The 20,534-nt window shown below is 41.1% G+C and overlaps 1 protein-coding gene across 3 annotated transcripts in view; it reads left to right on the forward strand.

Annotated features, from left to right (window-relative positions):
- The window catches only part of BRF1 (BRF1 general transcription factor IIIB subunit), a 247,175-nt gene that overhangs the window by 172,419 nt on the left and 54,222 nt on the right, over positions 1-20,534 (forward strand). For all 3 annotated transcript variants that reach the window (XM_081934659.1, XM_081934660.1, XM_081934661.1), the window contains 2 exons: positions 19,662-19,723; positions 20,153-20,234. In XM_081934659.1, the coding sequence (XP_081790785.1) occupies positions 19,662-19,723; positions 20,153-20,234 (144 nt within the window). The remainder of the gene's footprint in view (positions 1-19,661; positions 19,724-20,152; positions 20,235-20,534) is intronic.

Below are 20,534 nucleotides of genomic sequence, written 5' to 3' on the forward strand. Positions count from 1 at the left end.
AGAAGGATGGAAAGCTGAGACAACCTTGAGCCGGTGAGATTTGAACTGCCGAACTGCAGCTAGCAGTCAGCTGAAGTAGCCTGCAGTACTGCATTCTAATCACTGCACCACTTTGGTTCTTTTTTTTTTACAGTAGTAGTGCCTACATGTAATATTATTCATTCCATTTCAGTGTTCTACATTTTCAAACTTAGTTAGTTATATTGCTGCTGCTGCCACCAACAGATTCATCTGTCTAGGCATGAGTATTTCCCTGTTTCTATGAAGAATGGTTTTCTTTTACATTGACCAAAATATTCTGCTACATTCTGCTGCATCCCAAATCAATGCAGCTATTAGTGGATGGGAGCAGCTGAGGCAATGCTGATATAAGCTCCCCCCACCCCTTCTTCTTTTTTTTTTTTTTTGCAGAGATGTTAAATAGTATTTGAACAGGCTACAGAATGCCCTACAGAATTTGATGACACAAATGCCATGGAGCAGAGTACAGTAACCCAAGCAACACAATCTTTGACTTAAATGGATTACTCTTTAATCAATCTCTGAGGTCATGGTTAAAGCTAGTGTGGTGAAGGATAAAGATATGGAAGCAGAACACATGTGCAACTGTAATACTGTACTCTTGGAATAAAGCTTTTCTCCAACTGCACCCGCTCAGTTAATGTAACCAGCCTGTGCCATCGTGACCATGCTCATCATTTTTTTCATAGCAAAGTCAGCTATCTAGAAGTGATGTATTTCCAGAATGAAAGCTGTCCTCAGCAGAGGTTCAGAGTTGTCCTTTTGTGGTCTTACAAATAGATGCTTGTAATGATTTTGTGCTTAGCCCCTCTTTTATTTATGGCTCCTCTACGTTTCCTACCTCTCTTTTCCTTCCCAAGCTTGGCTAGATACGAAGTTCTGGTTTGGTTGTAGGATCTTGTGCTTTGACTTAAGGCATTTTTGGAACAAATGCCAACATTTTTGAGTCATTAATTTCCTGGCTTTCTTTATCATCAGAGGTCAGTTGACTCAATCCTGTCTTAATTCTTCTATGCCTAAATGCATCACCATTGGAGATGCTTTTGTGACAGCTTTGGGGCTTTCTACAGAGATTTTTGAGGTCTGGCAATATTTACCTCTCTTGGTCTGCCTGAATGTGCTGGCATATTTATGTCTGGAGGTCTGTACATCACAAAGGCTCAGAGTGGATTTCTACAGTAGAAATACATATTTCTTTCCATTAAGCTGATGCTTCCTAAACCTGGGTAAATTACTCAAAATACTGCATGGTAAAAGTAGTTTTTCTTTGGGTAACAATACACAAACCCATTACCCAATGACAACAGAGACGTTTAAATCAACTTAAAGTGTTAAAATGGCTGAAAAGGACTTTCTGATAAGTGGTTTTGGGTAATGAAAAAAAAAAACAGCAGAAAGCACTGCCTTAAGCCACCCTGGCACCAGGGAAGTAATAAAATCTTTTCTTCCTTTTTATGCATTTGAAGATTTTAAAATTAGTACAGTATGTTGCTGTTGTACAGTTCAGCTCTTTGTCTTTCTAAAAATGCAACTGGAAGTGTTCCTTCTTTCTATCCCTTCATCCTGCACAGTTAAGTCATAACCAGCTGGAACTTTGACGGTGGCCTTTTGAAGAACTGGCAACCCCCATTGTCTCTTACTTCTGCCTCCAGGCTGTTTGCCCTGTTGCTCCCAAAACAGTTAATTCTCCCTCTCTTATTGAGTGGAATCATATGTCCACTGAATAGGAAGTGGGATTTTAAAATATTTATCCACCTTAAGAGGATATCATTTCTGATTTAGTTCATGTTTTATTTATATGTATTTCATTGCACTGCTTGCCTATGATTTTAGATGCCTTTTCTTCAGCCTGTTTTGCAATATGCATCACTGTAGCAGCACCCTTGTGATTATCATTTCTCTCCCCAAAATGCTGCAACATGACATTTTTCTGAGGGCTCCTCCCTTCCAATTGCCACTTTTTCTGGAAATGCCATGCCCCTCATATTTGCACCACCACCATCATCATCATCCCCCCAAAATAAGCGATAAGTAATGAGTTGCCACAGTTCGGCTTCCGTTACTGCTATGAACACGTTTCAAATTTGTAAGTGTCAGAAATTGACTTGAATGGAAATATTTTTGGCTCAATTTCATTCTCTTTATTTTTGCATCAGCTTAATTTGCTTCCGTTTTTAAAAATGTATGATATGAAAACATTTTTTTTTTTGTAAAAGGGATACTCTGGTTTTTCTAGATAGTATATTAATCCATTACATTGTTTTAAGTTATTGGCAAAGAAGATTTAATCATTGAGGTACAAGTAGAATTTCTGTAATAATAACACATGTAGTCTACTGGTATTTGTAGTACCAGTATCAACAACCAAGAGGACATGTTTGGTGATCTTTCCCTTTCATTTATACTTTGTTGGAGTATCTTCAATCTATTACATACTTGCATTCATTTCTTTAATACTGATCTTTAATAAAGATTGGTATGTTGATAAGTAATCATTATTTACTTTAAGCTTTCTCTTACAGATTCTCAAATATTACAATAAACTTACCCAGCCAACTATGTTGGAACTACAATTCCCATTAATCCATCTGGCATGCGTGTAGCAATTTTAAGAAGATGCCAGTTTTGGGAATCATGCAATGAAGCACACTAAAGTTGCAGTTAGAATACTGTATATGAAATCTTCAACGGTGGTACTATTTAGATTTGCAAGTCTCTCTTGATTTGTTGCCATAGCAAAATTTTATTGGGAAAGACTCTTTATCAAAAAAAATTAAAGAACGTGATGGTGGGGATGACAAATTTAGCTTTCTTGTATATTTCAAGATAAAATACATTCCTGAGACAAATTCTCATTTTCTCAATTTGATGAGTTGTAGCTTTTTTTTTTTTTTACCTTCCCACTTGTCTTTTAACATTGGTTGCCTAGTACATCAAAACTGATTTCAGGATTTAATTCCATTTTGTGATGGGAAAAATGTTAAGTGGAGTAAAACTAAATCAACCAAAGTCGGCTCTTGCTCTGTAATGTTAAAGGTCCTGGTGGGTTTGATTTTTAATTGCTAGAATATAACTTCACTATGTGCAAAAAAAAAAAAAATAGTACGCAAGGGAAATAGGTTTTGTTGAATTAAGTCTTGTTTCATATGTTTGGGCTTTAAACAAACACAAATAGAAATGGTAACATAATAATTAGGCAGCAAAAATAAGCCTTTTTGATGTTACATAACTAAGAAAAGCCCTATTGTTTAAATTAAATGGGATGCGGTGGCTCAGTGACTAAGACACTGAACTTGTTGATAAGAAAGTTCGGCAGTTGCCAGTTCGAATTCCTAGCCTCGTATAACGGAGTGAGCTCCCTTTACTTGTCTCAGCTTCTGCCACCCTAGCAGTTTGAAAGCACATAAAAATGCAAGTAGAAAGATAGGAATCTCCTTTGGTGGGAAGATAACAGCATTCTGTGCGTCTTCAACATTTAGTCATGCCGGCCACATGACCACGGAGATGTCTTTGGACTGTGCTGGCTCTTTGGTTTTGAAACGGAGATGAGCACTGCCCCCTAGAGTCGGGAACGGCTAGCACATATGTGCGAGGGGAACCTTCATCTTTTACCTATAGTTTAAATTGTCCACTAACAAATTTGTAATAAGACTAAACTTTAAGAAAATGCATGGAACACCTAGAAATTTATTATAGATAAAACATCTCCAGGAAATTTGACAAACCTCCTCCCCCATAATTGTCCATATCAATACAAGACTCTGGGAGGCTCACAAGTAGCTCAGAAATCAAACAAAGTAAGTACAACAACATAAATGGAGGAAGTAATTATCCACACGGAAAAGAATCCAGAAGTGGAGCAATTTTCTGTGATCTTCATGTCCATGGTGATATTAATGGTACATCTTTTCTGCAATATCATTTGCTTTCACATGTATTGGCATGAAGAATTAATTATCCATGGAGTTGAGAACAGAGAGACATCCACAAACAGGTTCTTTAGAAGATACTGTAGAACACATGAATGCCAAAATAGTATTTCAGGTCCTCGTCAATGAAACAGACTTTGAATGTTCAAAGGAAAAAAAAAAAGACAAGATGATCAATCCCTAAAGGGCAGAGATGCTACAACTTTGCCTTATAAGAAGACAAAAAAGAATCATGAAAGTTGGTGATTTGTTAGTATGCGTTATTGACTGACCCCATTTGCCTGTGAAGATTATCAACAGCCAGGAGCAAGGATCAGGGACATGACAGAACATCTTCCAAAAGTTTTCAACTCCATGGATAATTATTTCTTCATGCTAATACATGTGGGAGCAAATGATGCTGTAGAAAAGATACACAATTATATCACCATGGACACAAAAATCTTAGAAAAGGGCTTGGGGGATCAGTTGATATTCTCTCCTTCCATCCTCTCATTCCACAAAAAAAAAAAAAAAAGAATAGTATCCGGCATAAAAAAGATCTGAAAGTAATGCATATAGGAAATGGAAAATGAAACAGTTCACAAGAGTATTGAGCAATAACTCAGAACTATAGAGCTGCGGTTGAAAAAATACATGCTCAGAATAAGTTACAGAAGGATGCTAACAATAACAAAAAATACTTCATTAGACACATTCAGAGTATAAAGCAAAGACTGAATAAACCAGCTGTTCAGTTGAAATTGCAAAATGCTAAAACGTAACCAACTTCTTTCCACCCCCCCCCCCCCCAAAAAAAATTCCAAGGAGCTATTCAATTCTATTTTGGTATAAACTTCTTCAACAAGTAACAAAATGAGATTAAACCTCCATGGTCAGGTTATTTTCATCTAAGGGTATCAATAAAAACCACCTGATCATTATGTATTATTAATTATATATTATCTTTGAGAAATCTTGGACAATTGGTAAAATGCCAGATGATTGGAAGAGGGAAATTGTGTCCCTGTCTTTAAAAAAAGGTGGAGAAGGAGATAAATCAATTTGTTACCAATATATGGGGAAATTCTAGTGCATATCATGAAAAGAACCCTTGACTACCCTGAAAACAATCTGGTAATTATTTTAAGTCAACATGAACATTTTTTTGATGAAGTAATTTCTGTAATGGCTTCTGGAAATGCTATAGTTTTAGTATTTTGCAGTTTTCTCTAGATGAGACGGATGTCACAAATAAATAAATATCCCAATTTAAGCGAGTTTGCTTGACAGTATATTCCATGACGGGCTGATTATATGGCCAGTTGTTTTTATTAATTTATTAATCATAGAAAATGTGGCAGCTCAAAATAATGAACAAAGTAAAATAATCAAACAAAATTATTACAAATATATTAAAAGACTGGAAACAATGCATGACATCAAACCTCAAAGGCCCTCTGATAAAGAGCTGCTTTCAACTTTTTCTGGAAAGGAGAACATGTAATCCTTCAGCAGGAAACTATTCTAGAGGGCTGGCTTTATCATGGAAAAATGATTATAGGCTTCAGCCTTTCTAATCTTCCCCAGAAATGGGGACAGCCAGTTGTTTCTCTTGGCACAGTCAAAGTGATTGGGCTAGCTATAGTGGGGAGATGTGCTTCTACAATGAACTAGTGCCATGTGATAGAGGGCTTTATAGGATAAAGCTAGCATATTAAAATGTACTTGAAACCTAAGAGAATCTAGTTCAGGGATTGCAAAACAGATGTAATATTTGACTTCTGGTTAAATATCTGTAAAGAGAGGCATTCAAGGTGGACTGGACTTAGATCTGTTGCGGGTGTGCTGAGGCACTTGACTTATGATGTGTTTGATTCCTTCCTTGGGCTCAGCCTGGTCATCTCCTACATCAAGTTCTTGGATTTGGACTTTAAAGGTTTCAACAGGCATTGCCTGGAGTTTTTTTAGTGGAGATTAAAGGCATTCAATGAAGACACTTTGTTCATTCTCAGCCTTTGAACTGGTTCTTGATTGATATAATGGAATTACTGATTAATATCATTTCATGTGTGCAAGATCTAATTTACTGTGTAAAAATTAATAGTCGTTATATATCTATTGTTAGTTGATTTTAAAAATAGTTTGAAATTTTTCTCTTTGGTGGTTCGAGACTTTCATTTTTGGGTTTTTAAAAAATATATGTTGAAATATTGTAGAAGTAATACTGTTTTAGTAATTTTATATTAGTTTTCTATACCCCATTCAGTATTTTCCTTGAATGTTTATAGCCAAATAATGTATACATATATCCTAGGTTTATTTGTTTAAATATAACAAGGCTCTGCATGGCATGCCAAAAAAGAGAGAATCCACCCACAAGTAAAATAACAGTAAGCACCATTAAAAGAATACTAAAACAATAAAATCACCATGAGAACAAAATATAGCGCGGGCTTCCGGTTCCGGCGGCTGACGGCGACGGGCAAGCCTTGCTCGCCCCGCGCATCCCCGGTGGGCTTCCCACTCCTTGGGGGCACAGGACGCCCCGTAGAGGTGTCCTGCCGGAGGGGCGGCACTGCAGGGGATCCCTGGATCACCGGCGGGGGCCCCCCCGTCTCACTCCAGGCACTGGGGAGCACGAAGGGGAGACACTCCGGCGTCTTCGCTGTGAGGCTGATCGGAGAAAAAGAGAACAGAAGGATGCGGCTGCGGTGCGGTGAGGCGTGAATTCCCTCCATTCCTTTTAACAACTTTAACAACTTTAACAAGAAAGCCAGCTGTTTAAACTTTACTTTCGGCTTGACTTGGAGAGGCGTGGCTGGAGGGAGGGGGATTCCCCCCTCCCTTGGACAGGCGGCTGGAAACGATTAAGCTCTTAGCCCCAGGGGAAGGAGGAGGGGGAGAGCCAACCAATGATGTCACGCCCCTACTAAGTGAATTTTCGGATTTAAACCTAAAAACAATGATGATCTGGAAACTTTGGGAACATTGAACTTTGAAAACTTTATTTTTTGCCTCTAAACCCGAAGCTGGCAGGGCAAGATGGCACACTTCCGTTGTCTTTATGAAATGTGAAATCTGACTCCACCTTTAAAACTTCAGGCTTCCGGTCTTTGTCTCCATGCTACTCAGACAAATCTCTTGTTGATTGCTGTTTTTTGAACACCCTGGAGAGGAAAATTTGCTCTACTGCCAGGGTCAGTGGAAAAAAACTCTCTTCTGCCTGGACCTTCTGTCTCCTGGACTCTCCTGGCTGTCCTGCCTTTCTGACTGACCATTCTCTATATTGACTGAACTTTTTATTCTACAAAGAATGCCACCTAAAAAAACACCTCCTGGAGAGCCTGGCTTTGCTGCCTCTGCCCCGACATCTGCAACCTCCAGTCCTAGTACACAATCAACGATAACAGCCTTGATGCAACCTAAATCTACGGAGATGGAGTTTCAACAAATGTTCCAGCAACTATTACAGGGACAAGAGGAAATAAAGAAACAACTGAAGGAGATGAAAGAAGAGATTAAAGAGAACCAGGCCAAAATTAATAAGAACTCACAGAGATTGGACCTTTTGGAGGGTGGGGCGGCTGAGATGAGGGAGGGGATGGAAGGGATGTAGAAGGGAAACAAAGAACTTGACACCCAGCAGATGAAAATAGAGTTTGAGAGAATGTCTTTTTATCTTAGATTTCAAAATGTGATGGAGGTAGATGATGAAAACATAAGGGACATCATGACAGACATTTTGGCTGACTACATCCAGAAAGAGAAGCAACAGATGGGGTGGGAAATAGACCTGGTTTATAGAGTGAACTCAGCTTATGCTAGAACACACAACGTTCCCAGGGAGGTACACATTAAATTTCTCAGAAAAAGCACAAGAGATGAAATTCTGAGCGCACAAAGGGGGCAAGCACTGACATACAAAGATAAGGAGATAACCATTCTGAAACAGATCCCCAAGAAAGTGAGGGAAAAAAGAAAAAGTTATTCGCAATTAGCGAATAAATTATACCAGAAGGGGGTGTGGTTTAGATGGTTGATGCCTGAAGGTATGCTAATATTCTGGGAGGAGACAAGAGTTAGAATTAATACACCCATAGAGGCACAGGCCTTTATGGAAAAAAACAAACTACTCCTAGAAAAACTTGATGATTTTTCATCAGATACACAGGACACGGGAGGGGCTGGAGCCCTGTTGGCGGGGGGAGATGGGGCAATACCGAGAAAGCTCAGATCACAAAAATGAGTAAGAAAATCCACCTGACATAAACTGATCGAAATTATTAACTGAATTTATATGCTGACTATATGTTACTACTTAATAATGAATTATGTGCAAATGTATACTATGAGTATGGAGGGGGGGCGCACCTACCGCACACTGCAGTTGCCAAAATTTGTAACTTTTCCCCTACCTTTTTCCTTTGTAAAATACCAAAAAAACCAATAAAACTTTGTTATTAAAAAAAGAACAAAATATAGCGCAATTCATGTATGTGTGTGTGTTATTATCAATCTTTTATGTGAGGTGCCTTAGGGCTTGGTTCTGTCACCCCTTCTGTTCAACATTTACATGAAACTCCTAGATAAGGTCACTCATCAGCAGGGTAAATTATCATCAGTACATCTCTATCTCAGGCTGGACAAATGATGCCATTCAGGTGCCTACCCAGTAATAAAAATAAAATAGTAAATAATTAGAACGTTCTGAAATGCTAGTTTGGGTAACTTTTTCATGTCCGTCAAAGTTATTTGCCAGAGTTATTTACCAAAAGAAGAAAATAACAGAACAGAACAGAACAGGGTAAAGTATCAATAGGTCCCCGCCCCAGGCTCTTTCTTGGTAGGCCTCCTTTCTTGTCAGTGAGCTAGAGAAGTATTAGAAAGTAGGAAGTTCTTCCAAATATCTCTCCAGAATTGCTTTCTTGTTGCTCGGTGGGCTGGTTAGTAGCAGATCCATACTTTTTTTTAATGTCTTTTTTATTGGTGCTGAGAAGAGTGAATGAATACAGAAAAGAAATAAGAGGATCGGAAAATAGGAGATCATTCCCATGCTGTGCATTGTGCAGGGAGTTGGAAGGTCCCTTCCAGTTAATGCTGTATGTGATTCTGTGATTAGCAATAAGTATTTAATGCTCTGTGCAAGCCTGTATAGAACACTGCGTAAGTGAACTAGTGCTTTTCCCACAGGGAAATAAAAAATTGCCCAAGAGCTGTCTCTGTCATTACAAGAACCTCTGGAAGGATTCTCACTTTCTTATTCCCATTTTATTTTTTTGAAGCTTACATTTCTACCTCTTCTAGTGCCGCACGGCTTCCCCTGGGAAAGGAGTCTGGTAGGCCAGTCTTCCATTAGGAGATGAAAGATGTCTTAGGACCTCTCTGGTTGACAGCAAAATCTCTGGGGGAGGCTAGTTAGGCCTCTGATGCCAGGTCTGTCAAAGAACAGTAAAACATACCAGAACTCTATTTTAAACATTAGGAACTAAAACCACAGAATGAATAGCAGCAGCTAGCCTAATTGCAGGTAGTACTCAATGTACAATCACAACTGGAACTTCCATTGCTAAACTATGCAGTCCTAAAGTGTGATGTCACAGAACTTCATTACTTAGTGGCAGCAGTTTCTGCTGCTGCATAATTTCACACGGTGCTGGTTATTAAGTGGAAAGTGGAAGGAGTGCCAGATAGAGGGTAGGGTACTGCAGGGGGTGCATTAGGTCCTGCGTGGATTGGCACAAACTGCGTGCACATGGGTATATGTGTGTGCGTGCTGCAGTATGGCATGAACACAGGGAGGTTGGGGAAAGAATATACTGCTCTCGGTGGCTTTTTGGTGTACTGCAGCTCTGGAGCTGCAAGACCTGTGAATTGCAGCAGAGTTCAAAGCCCTTCAGAGAGTGAAGCCCACTCCAGCCTGGCAGAGTAGCACAGTGCAAAGGAGCATCTTGGTTTGTTCTGTACTGCAAGGAGCCCTTGAGCCTCAGTGCAGCATTGACAGGTGCAAAACAAAACAAAAAACACAAAAAACAGGTCCAGACATGAAGGCTCTAATTAAATGATTAATTAGATTAATTTAAAATTAAAATTAATTTAATCTAATTAAATTATTTATTACTATTTATGCACAGGAATCTCCTCAGACTAATGGTTAGCATCTGTACAGAACTAGATAAGCATTAACAGCATTTGTAGGGGGGAGATGTTAGACTTTTGTGGTTACGTAATGATTGTAAACTGATGCTTCATTTAATTCTTACCCCGGGCTTTCCAGTCTCTCTCCTACATCCATGAAGCCTAGCGCCAGCCCAGCCCTGTAGCAAGGCGCAAGGGGACTTCTTGTCACCCTTAGAAGCCACAGCTGCTTCAGTCCAGTCTCAGCCACAGCTGCTCTCGCCACCATGCCCTCTGAGACCCATGCTGCCTCTGTTTTTGCTTTCCCCCTCCCTCTGCTGACACGCTGTGCTGACCACATGAGACCATCTTCTACAGGTCTTGCAAGGAAACTGCTGTGTATCCCCTGGGGAAGAAAACCTTGTGAGGCCAGCAGTTGGCTTGGTTAGCAGTGGGAGCAAGAAAATCAGCTAGTTTTTGCTGTAGAGGACAGGGTGTTAAATGAGGGAATAGCAATAGCAATAGTACTTAGACTTATATACAGCTTCACACTGCTTTACAGCCCTCTCTAACAGAGTCAGCATATTGCCTCCAACCATCTGGGTCCTCATTTTACTGACCTCGGAAGGATGGACGGCTGAGTCAACCTTTGGAAGATAGGTGGGTTGAAGTGTCCCTGTGGACAGAAGTGTGGGTGGGCTTTAAAGTGTCTGGATTTTGAGCGTGTGACCACCGAGTTGCTACAACAGTTGTAAGTTTGAGGACAAGTTGTAACTTCTTTTTTCAGCACCGCTGTTTTAACTTTTGAAAGTTGCTGAATGAATGGTCATAAGTCAAATACTTCCTTTATATACCATCTGTAATTCTCAAAGACGTCAGCAAATGAAAAGGATTTTCATTTTTTTTTCTTCCCAAGAGACTATTTTCCTGAGACTTCGAACATGAGGGAGCCTTGCTAAGTACTGACATCTTTCCATTAAGTGATTTTGAGCCTGTTTTGTACCAGTGTCGCATAGGCAAGAGATAGGAGATGGAAGAATGAGGCTGTAGCAAAAACAGTAGTTAGCAGTGCAGATTTTCCAGTCCAGGCATGAATGTGTGAAACTGCCTTTATATTGAATTTGACCAGTGGTTCATTTAATAGGCTGGTATTATGTATCCTGACCAGGGTTGTCTGCAAGGTCACAGCAAAAATCTTTCCAAGGCCTGCATGAAATATGCAAAAGATATAAAACCTGGAGCTTTGTTGAATAAAACTGCAGACTCGGTCTTTGAGAAATGGATCCTTTCTTTTCTCGTTCACCCTTAATGTTCAGTTTTTGTAGATTTTGAAACAGGGAGACGGCAATAATAGCATGAAGGGCCTGATAGACACTTTCAAGGACTATAATTGAGTTGGAGACTTGATCGAAAGCTTGCGGAAACTGCTGGTCCCACCAGAGAGATTAAAACGAGCAGAAACGGGAGAGAGTTGCTCCTTAACTGTAAAGGCACTCTCTGATCTGCTTACAGGATTAATAGTCGAAAGCGGGACCTTTTTTAAAAAAAAAAAACCCAACAGGCGAAAACCCCCACAATCCATAACTCTGTTGCAGGCTTTGGCTTGCTCCGGAAGGGTGGGTGGGTGGGGAAGCAAAAGAAGAAAGCAAAATGTGTCACAATTGTCATCAAAACAACCCAGACACTTTTAAGATCACAGGCCAAAAAGATATTTATTATTTATTTATTTATTATTAGCGTTTATATACCGCCCCCTCTCCCGAAAGGGACTCGGGGCGGTGTACAGTCCGTATTAAAATACAACAGATTAAAACATAGAAATAACTATATAAATACATGTATAAGAGGAGGGTAAAATATGCCAAACTGTACAGCTAATAAATAAATCAATACAAAAGTTTAAAATATCAAGTTAAATTTAAAACAATATCCCTCTAAAAACCAGTAAGAATGTGTATGCCAGGAGGTAGACGTTAAAATTATGCCAAACCAGCATAGTTAGATAGTAGACGTTGCATTTCATGGGAGTTATTGAAGAGAATATTATTTAGAATGTTTGTTTAACTGGAAAGAGGATGTCATTGTATATTTCACTTGAAAAAAGGAACCAAGAATTGGGATCAATTTTCTCCTCTACTTCTAGAACAAGGTGCTTTATGGACCATAGATGGCCCTCTTGGCAGTTAAGACAGTTAGCTCGTTTTCTTGATGATTACAATAGAATTTACTGTGGTGCGTTAGAAGAGCTGTTCTTCTTTCTCAGATTTGACCCTTATAGTGGATGTTGATTTAATAGTCCAACTTCTTTGTTTACAGAGGACAGAAAACTTGGGTTATTTGAAAGCCCCATGTACTCTTTTCTCTTAATAAATGGCTGCCAGGTGAAATGAAGAGTGGTTATTTGTAGACAGGACCAGTAGCCTTCAATTACTCCCATGTCACCCTCCCTCTCCTGAGTTAAGGTTGTGCTTATTTCGGATCAGTTCCTTGTTCTGCAATTCATCAGTTGGTAAATTAGTTCTCTGTCTCTTGATGTTGACAGAGGAAACAATTGATACAAATTCCAAAACAAGTTTAAATTAAAATGTTGACACAAAAATGCATCTGCTAATTATGGAAATGGTCTAGTTTACAGACCAGTTTTAAATTCTTATGTGCCAGGTACTTTTCTTTTTAATGAAATTTCCAGAATATATTTGAGAGTATTTATTCTATATGGCAGGTCATGTCCACTATGGTTCAAAGCTGCATATGCGTGTGCAAGGATTTATCATATAAATATATCATTTATGACAGAATAAGAGGGAAAATGAAAAGATGAATCATTGTGGGCTCCCTCTCAATTGTTGAGAGTGCTGGAAAACATGTTGGATCTCATCCTCCAATTTACTTCCTTTGTTCTTAAAGATCTACATTCAAGGCACTTAACCAAGATTAATTGTGATTTGAAACAGGGAACCCAAATGAGACCACAGAATCATGTGCAGCTTCTCCAGACTCTGGAGTACAGATTCCAGTCCCTTTTCAAAAACTGCAGACAAAATGTCATTTATAATACAACCTGAACAGAAAATTATTAAATATATTAGCAGTAATTGCATTAACAAAACATTTTGAATCCAAACTTTTTAATGCACTCCCAGGCTAAAGCCACCATTTGAAGTGTAAAACAGACTGTTCCATTCAATTGGCTGATGCTTCAAACAGAAAAAAAGGTTTTTTAAATTTGACATAATACAATACAATACAATACAATACAATACAATACAATAGTAGAGTTGGAAGGGACCTTGGAGGTCTTCTAGTCCAACCCCCTGCCTAGGCAGGAAACCCTATACCTTTTCAGACAGATGGCTATCCAACATCTTTCTGAAACGGTATAGGGTTTCCTGCCTAGGCAGGGGGTTGGACTAGAAGACCTCCAAGGTCCCTTCCAACTCTAATAGGCAGGGGGTTGGACATAAGGTAGTCCTCGACTTACAAGCATTTGCTGAATGAGTATTCAAAGTTAAGATAGTGCTAAAAGGTGACTTATGACTGGTTCTTGCACTTATATGACAGTCACATGATGAAAATTCGAGTGCTTTGCAACCAGCGTGTATTGATGATGGTTGCAGCATCCCAGGGTGACATGATTGTCATTTGTGACCTTCCCAGGGGGCTTCCAACAAACAAAGCTAGAAGCTGGATTCGCTTAATGTCTTTGTGTTATGCTTAACAACGGTAACCAACCCACCCACCCCCGTTAAACTGAGCACGATTCATTTAATAGTTAATGATGGAAGATCCAGTCCCTATTGTAGTTGTAAATTGGTATGCCTTGCATTCAAAATAGAGCATTTCAAATTTGAAACTGATCAAAGTTGAAACATTTTGCAGACCTCCCAGTATCTTCCTGTAATAGAATTAATTTTAATATTAAAATTATGGTTTTTGCTTGTTTGTTATGTTTTTTAAAAATATAGACAGGTGGTCATATGACAGACTATGCTATGATTCTCTGGCAGAGTTGAGCCATCTATAACGTGTAAGTTTAAAATTGACACAACCCCCTTTTACATACTTTCTTGAAAATTTCTGGACAGCACCAACAAAATTTGGCAACAGATTGCTGTAAAATGGTATTTTAGAAATGTAATAATTACTAGCCAAAACTTCAGCATTTTTTCTTTAAGCAACATTTACCAGTTGCTCAGAGCTGACAGCACGGACTGGATGAACAAATAACCTGGCCTTGTAGGAGGAGTTTGGCGAAACTAAATGCTCAATAAACATAGGTTGCCAAATTCAAACATGCACTTCACATTATGTTTGCCCTTGCCCAGTAGATGCATAAATTGATCTAAGTTTTTTTAAAAGACTATTTAAAAGCTGCAACTTAAAGATTAAATTAAGAGAGGATGTTTTTGATGTGTGTATCTCAGTCTAGACAACATCAGTTCAACTAAAAATAAACACTTACCTTTTAGTGGGACCTCACCCATCTGCAAGCTCAAATTGTGTGGCATAAGAATAATGCAAAACATTCCACCTGGAATGGCCTAATAGCACTGCCTGGAACAACACATGCTTAAGTGTTCAGAGGGCGAAGCGCAGGTTGCATTTATGTGCTTACTAAATGCGAAGGCAATTTATGTGAAGTCAACAACAAAGCTATATTGACTAAATTGCTGAAAAAACATCATTGCATTTTTGAATGGATAACTGCTAGGATTTTTTAACTTCTACTTGTGTGTGAAAACTGGGAAGTAGAAAGCTGCAGATAACTGCAGTGCAAGACTTCGTTTGCTGAATTGTCAATGAACTCATGATTAAAATATGTCTTTTAATAACTTTTTCTAGAAGCATTTCAGTCAATATATTACCATAAAATTGCCTGCAGAAAATGTGTATCATCGGTGTATACCCCAGGAGATATGTGTGCAAAATGTTTCAGATAATATAAATATTAGAATATTATTGGGTAGTTGAAAACACAGTCACAGTATTTGAACCAAAAGTGCTATATTTAGACTAATTACTGTGAAGTTTTATGGAATCCTAAGCAAGTTGACCTCTTCAGGTTTTGGTACCCATTTCTTTATTTATTGTTACCTATCTGTTCCAATCCATCACTCCATCACACTGGAAGTCTTTAAGAAGATGTTGGATAGTCATTTGTCTGAAACTGTATAGGGTTTCCTGCCTAGGCAGGGGGTTGGACTAGAAGACCTCCAAGGTCCCTTCGAACTCTGCTATTGTATTGTATTACTTTAGTTTGCAGCCACTTCTTCAAAATGCACTGAATATCCAGAGTTTCTGCTTCCTGTCCCTCAAGGCTAGGTTGTATCAGTACAGCATTATGATATTTCTTGACAGTAAAACTACTGTAGTGCAGTTTTGAAACATGTCTTTCTCAAGATTAATAAGACTCAGTAACAATAGGCAATGATGCAATTGGAGGCTTTCCCCCCCTTCATTCACTTGCCTGATTGGGGCATTTTTCAGGACAGATTGCAGATTGTAGATGTTGGATAGCCATTTGCCTGAAACGGTATAGGGTTTCCTGCCTAGGCAGGGGGTTAGACTAGGAAGACCTCCAAGTTCCCTTCTAACTCTGCTATTGTATTGTATTGTATTGTATTGTATTGCAAACTGGAGACTGAGCCTTCACAGAGTGGGAGAAGAGAGGCTTATATCTCTTCTCCAGATCAAACATCATCTTCCCTTCGTGCCTTTGTTATTTACAATAACAGCAGGTAAGAGAGAAGAGCAGACAGCAGGGCTTAGAAAGGACAGACAGCTGGACATGCTGAGAAGCTGCTGCCTTTACACCCTATTGTGGAATGGAAATCTGTGCTGGTTTCTAACTTGCAACTGTTAGATTAGGTAATGAAAGGCACAAAAGGCTAAAGATAACAACAGTTCTTTATTTGGTCAAGTACAGGGATCCACTGAGTGAGAGGTCTGGCAGCACCCTTTTTAAAGGGGAGCTGTCCAGTGCTTCAGCCAATCAGGTCTCTCTCTGTTCCTGCCTGAAAAGAGAGGACCTGACTGGAAACTACTATTGTCCTTGCAACAACTAGAGGGGGGAGTATCTAACACCCCTCCCCTCTAGGATGGAAAACATCCTAATGAGTGACGTAATCACGCGGGAAGGCAGGCCTCTGGATCGACCTGCTGGACCTGCGCAGTTCAGACGCTGGGCAGTCGGTTCTGTTGCTTCTCCGGACTCGTCGGGTGGAAACTCCTGGAAGCTTTCGGAGGCCTTGGCTGGCCCCGTTGGCGGAGAACTCGCCTGTGCCCTGTCGGAGTCAGATAAGTCCCTGGGTTCCTCTGTAGTGGTCTGTGGGTGGTGCGGCTCGGCCTGTGATGGTGTTGATGGCGTTTGCCAGAGTGGGGAGTTCTCCACTCGTCCCCGGAGTTGGTCCATGTGCCTCCTCCAATGTTGTCCGTCCTCGAGCCTGACGGAGTAGGATCGCGGGCCCGAAACTCCGACGATGGTTGCGGGTAACCACAGGGTCCCCCCTGTGTAATTATGGGCGTAGACCGGGTCGCCTATGGTAAATGTCCGGATCTTTCCCATGGAGTTGGGAGGCGTGTCGGAAGAGTAGTTGGGGTGCAGCCAGTCTAAGTGGGACCTGAGTCGGCGTCCCATGAGTAGCTCCGCTGGGCTCCTGCCAGTGGTGGTGCTCGGCGTGATGTGTTGGACCGGGAGGTAGTGGTCTATTCGCGTTTTCCAGTCACCCGGGCCCATTCTGCTTAGGGCCTCCTTGGTAGACCTTACCATCCATTCCGCCTGGCCATTGGACGCCGTATGGAACGGGGCGACAAGGGTGTGCCGGATTCTCCGTGCCCCTAGGAACTCTTCGAATGATTTGGCTGTGAACTGTGGGCCATTATCAGACACGAGCACGTCGGGGAACCCGTGGATCCCGAACAGCCTCTGTAGTGCCCTGATGACAGTGTCTGTGGTGGTGGATGTCATCAGGACTACCTCCAACCACTTCGAGAACGCGTCCACAACTATGAAGAAGGTCTGCCCGTGCATTGGCCCTGAGAAGTCTTTGTGGACTCTGGACCACGGTGCTTGGGGTCGCTCCCATTCTTTTGCGGGTACCTCTTGGGGAGCCGGCCTGGACTCTTGGCATGGTGTGCATGTGGCCACCCACTCTTGAATGGCCACCACACATATTGGGCCACCACACATAGCTCCATGCCAACGCCTTCATTCTTACTATCCCAGGGTGACCCTTGTGGAGAGCCTCCAGCACGGCTACTCACAGCTGTTTCGGGATGACCACCCGGTCCCCCCACAATAGACAACCCCGGATGGTGGACAGTTGGTTGCGTTTCGTGACGAAAGGGTTGAGTTCTGTTTCCACCGGTCCCTTGGGCCACCCCCTCTACACCCAGTTCAAAATCTGCTTGATGATGGGGTCTTTCTCAGAATGGTGTGCGACGTCTCTGGAGGAGATGGGTCCCGAGTCTAGGCAGGAGTACCACGGCCTCAGGTGTCGGGTCAGCGAGCAGCTCCGGTAGGGGGCATCGACTCAGTGCATCTGCGTGCCCCAACGTGGTGCCCGGACGGTGGATGAGCTGGTATGAGTATGCTGGCAGGAAAATCGTCCAATGGGTCATGCGGGGGGAGAGTGACACCAGGTTCGGGCGGTCTCCAGCCAGTAGTCCCAGTAGCGGCTTGTGGTCTGTCACCAGGTCGAAGTCCCTGCCGTACAGATATTTGTGGAACCGCTTGACCCCTGCCACTCCGGCCAGCGCTTCGCGATCCAGCTGGCTGTAGTTCTGTTCGGCGGTGGACAGTGTCCTTGAATAGAATGCGAAGGGGGCTTCTGTGCCGTTCAGCATCCGGTGGCTTAGGACAGCGCCAACTCTGAAGGGGGATGTGTCGCAGGTCAGCACCAGTGGCAGGGTTTGACTGTATTGGACCAGGAAGGAGTCTGCTGATAAAAGTCCCTTCACAGCGGTGAACGCCTTGGCTTCGGCTTCCCCCTACGTCCACTCTGTGTTCTTCACTAGCAGGCGGTATAGTGGTTCAGCAACCGTCACTTTCTGCTTGAGGAACACGCTATAAAAGTTAAGGAGTCCGAGGAACACCTGGAGCTCGGTCTGATTTTTTGGAGTGGGGGCTTCCCTAATGGCCCTGATTTTCTGGTTGGTGGGGTGAATCCCAGAGCCATCGATCATGTAGCCTAGGAACTCCACCCTGGGTACGTTTATTTTGCACTTTTCCTTTTTTAAACGGAGACCCTTAGATCGGATTCTATCCAATACAGCGCGAACTCTTTTTAAAAGTTGCGCTTCGTTTGTGGCGATGTACTCATTTATTGTCTCGCCGTCCATCTGGTTCCTCATGTTGAAGTGATAGCGCCTAACGTACTTGGATGGCTTCGGAGCGTAGTGCATCTTCAACGTTTGCTGGAGGGTGTTCCAGGAGACGGCGTGTAGTGGCATCGGCGCGTAGAGGTTCTTGACGGTCTCTAGAACTTTGGGGCCGCAGTAACCCAGGAACAGGTTCTTTTTCCGGGGTTCCGGGACACCACCGAGATCGTTCGCCTCTAAGAAAACCTTGAACCGCAGCAGATAAGCGTCTCAGTCGTCCGATGCTGGGTTGAACGGGGTTGGTTGGGCATAGGGGGTCATCGTGACTCTCTCTGGGTTCGTAATGGCCTGTTGATGCCTTCCTGCGCTCCAGGTGGAATCACTGCCTTGTGACCGAGCTCTTTGTTAGTGAGTTTCGCTCTTTTGTCTGCCTAATTGCCTTCCAATCCCACCTTCGTCGCCAGTGTTAGATTGGGTAATGAAAGCCATAAAAGGCTAAGATAACCGCAGCTCTTTATTTGGTCAAGTACAGGCATCCACTGAGTGAGAGGTCTGGCAGCTCCCTTTTTAAAGGGGAGCTGTCCAGTGCTTCAGCCAGTCAGGTCTCTCTCTGTTCCCGCCTGAAAAGAGAGGACCTGACTGGAAACTACTATTGTCCTTGCAACAACTAGAGGGGGAAGTATCTAACAGCAACCGTAATTCATTTTCCTGGATCTTGGGTGGACTGCTTAGGCTAGCAGGGTGAGGAGCACTCAAAGTGACCTCCCCAATTGCTAGCCTTTTACCTACTTATCCCTCTAATTTCCCATGTGTACATTCATGCATACAAAACAGATGTTATGATGATTAGTCCAGCTACTCAATGGCATTCATCATTCACATGGATGAATGCAGCAACTATTTAGATATTGCATGTCCTTGACTTTGGGGCATTTAAAAATTCCTAACCCCTCATTTCTTCACTTTACATTTAATTTGAGTGTTTATTGCTGAATTATATTAACAACAGTTCTTAAAGAGATGAGGGGCAAGCCTTGTTTATACCTATTTTCCACAATAATTAACTTCGGTGTTCACACAAGAAACAATAACTAGAGAAAAGTGTGGTTAAGAGGGAAAAAACCCCTATCTTCCCTTTTTTAATATGGATGGGCCCCATATGCTGAATGATTGCTTTGTTAGCAAACCAGCTATCAGAAAGACTGTATTTCTGAGATGATTAAAGCCAGAGATTGAATCGGAGTTGATTTGGAATGAATGTATACCATAATTAAAATTTGCCTTACTTCTGTTTAGATGAAAATACTGGAGATGGTGAATTAGATCTAAGTGGAATTGATGACAGTGAAATAGATATGGTAAGAATCTTTCCACCCCCAACTCTCATAATTGTTTTTATACATATGTGGATATGTTCAAAATTATCACAGGTTTTATTTTAGGTAACCCTAGTGCTATTGTTTTTCCCTTGAAAAAAATAAATGTTATTCTATATGCTGTTCAGAAATTGCATGTGCTACACAAAAAAATAATACAAAATTCTGTATTTAAATGAAACTGGTGATTGGTAATAAATAAGCATGTACATACAGAGAAAAGTATAGGGGTGCAATTTAGCAATAGAATAGAAATGAATTATTTGTTTTGTTTCTAAAATCAGTATTTTTACTTTAAATATAAAAGAGAGGTTTGGGTGAGGAGAATTGTGAACACAATAAGGAAGGTGATTGTGTTAATTCCTATATATTTGTTGCAGAAATCTTAACACTTTTACTCTTTATCTCTAGTACATACTTAATGATTCAGAAGCCAGGATAAAAGCAGAACTGTGGATGAAGGAAAATGCAGATTATCTCAAGGAACAAAAGGGTAAGTAAAATAAATAAAAATCTTTCTGGTGAGTCTTGCTTCCTTTTTATTTGCTTATGACAGTGTTTACAAAATCATTTCTTAGGCTGGAAGGCGTACAATGTAAATAAAAGCAGTAAAGAAACTTACAGGGCTCAAAACATTAACTGTAATTGATCAGTTTGAAGAAAATCATAGTTACATTATTTTAAGAAGATTTAGCCCAGACTTAAACACATTCTTTAATAGAAAGACACGAGCCATGAGTGTGCTATCTTGTAGATAGCACAAGTACCCCATCTCTACCATACCGTGTTTCCC

The sequence above is a fragment of the Natrix helvetica genome (assembly GCF_964273705.1).
Source record: "Natrix helvetica genome assembly, chromosome: 1".
Lineage (NCBI taxonomy): Eukaryota > Metazoa > Chordata > Lepidosauria > Squamata > Natricidae > Natrix > Natrix helvetica.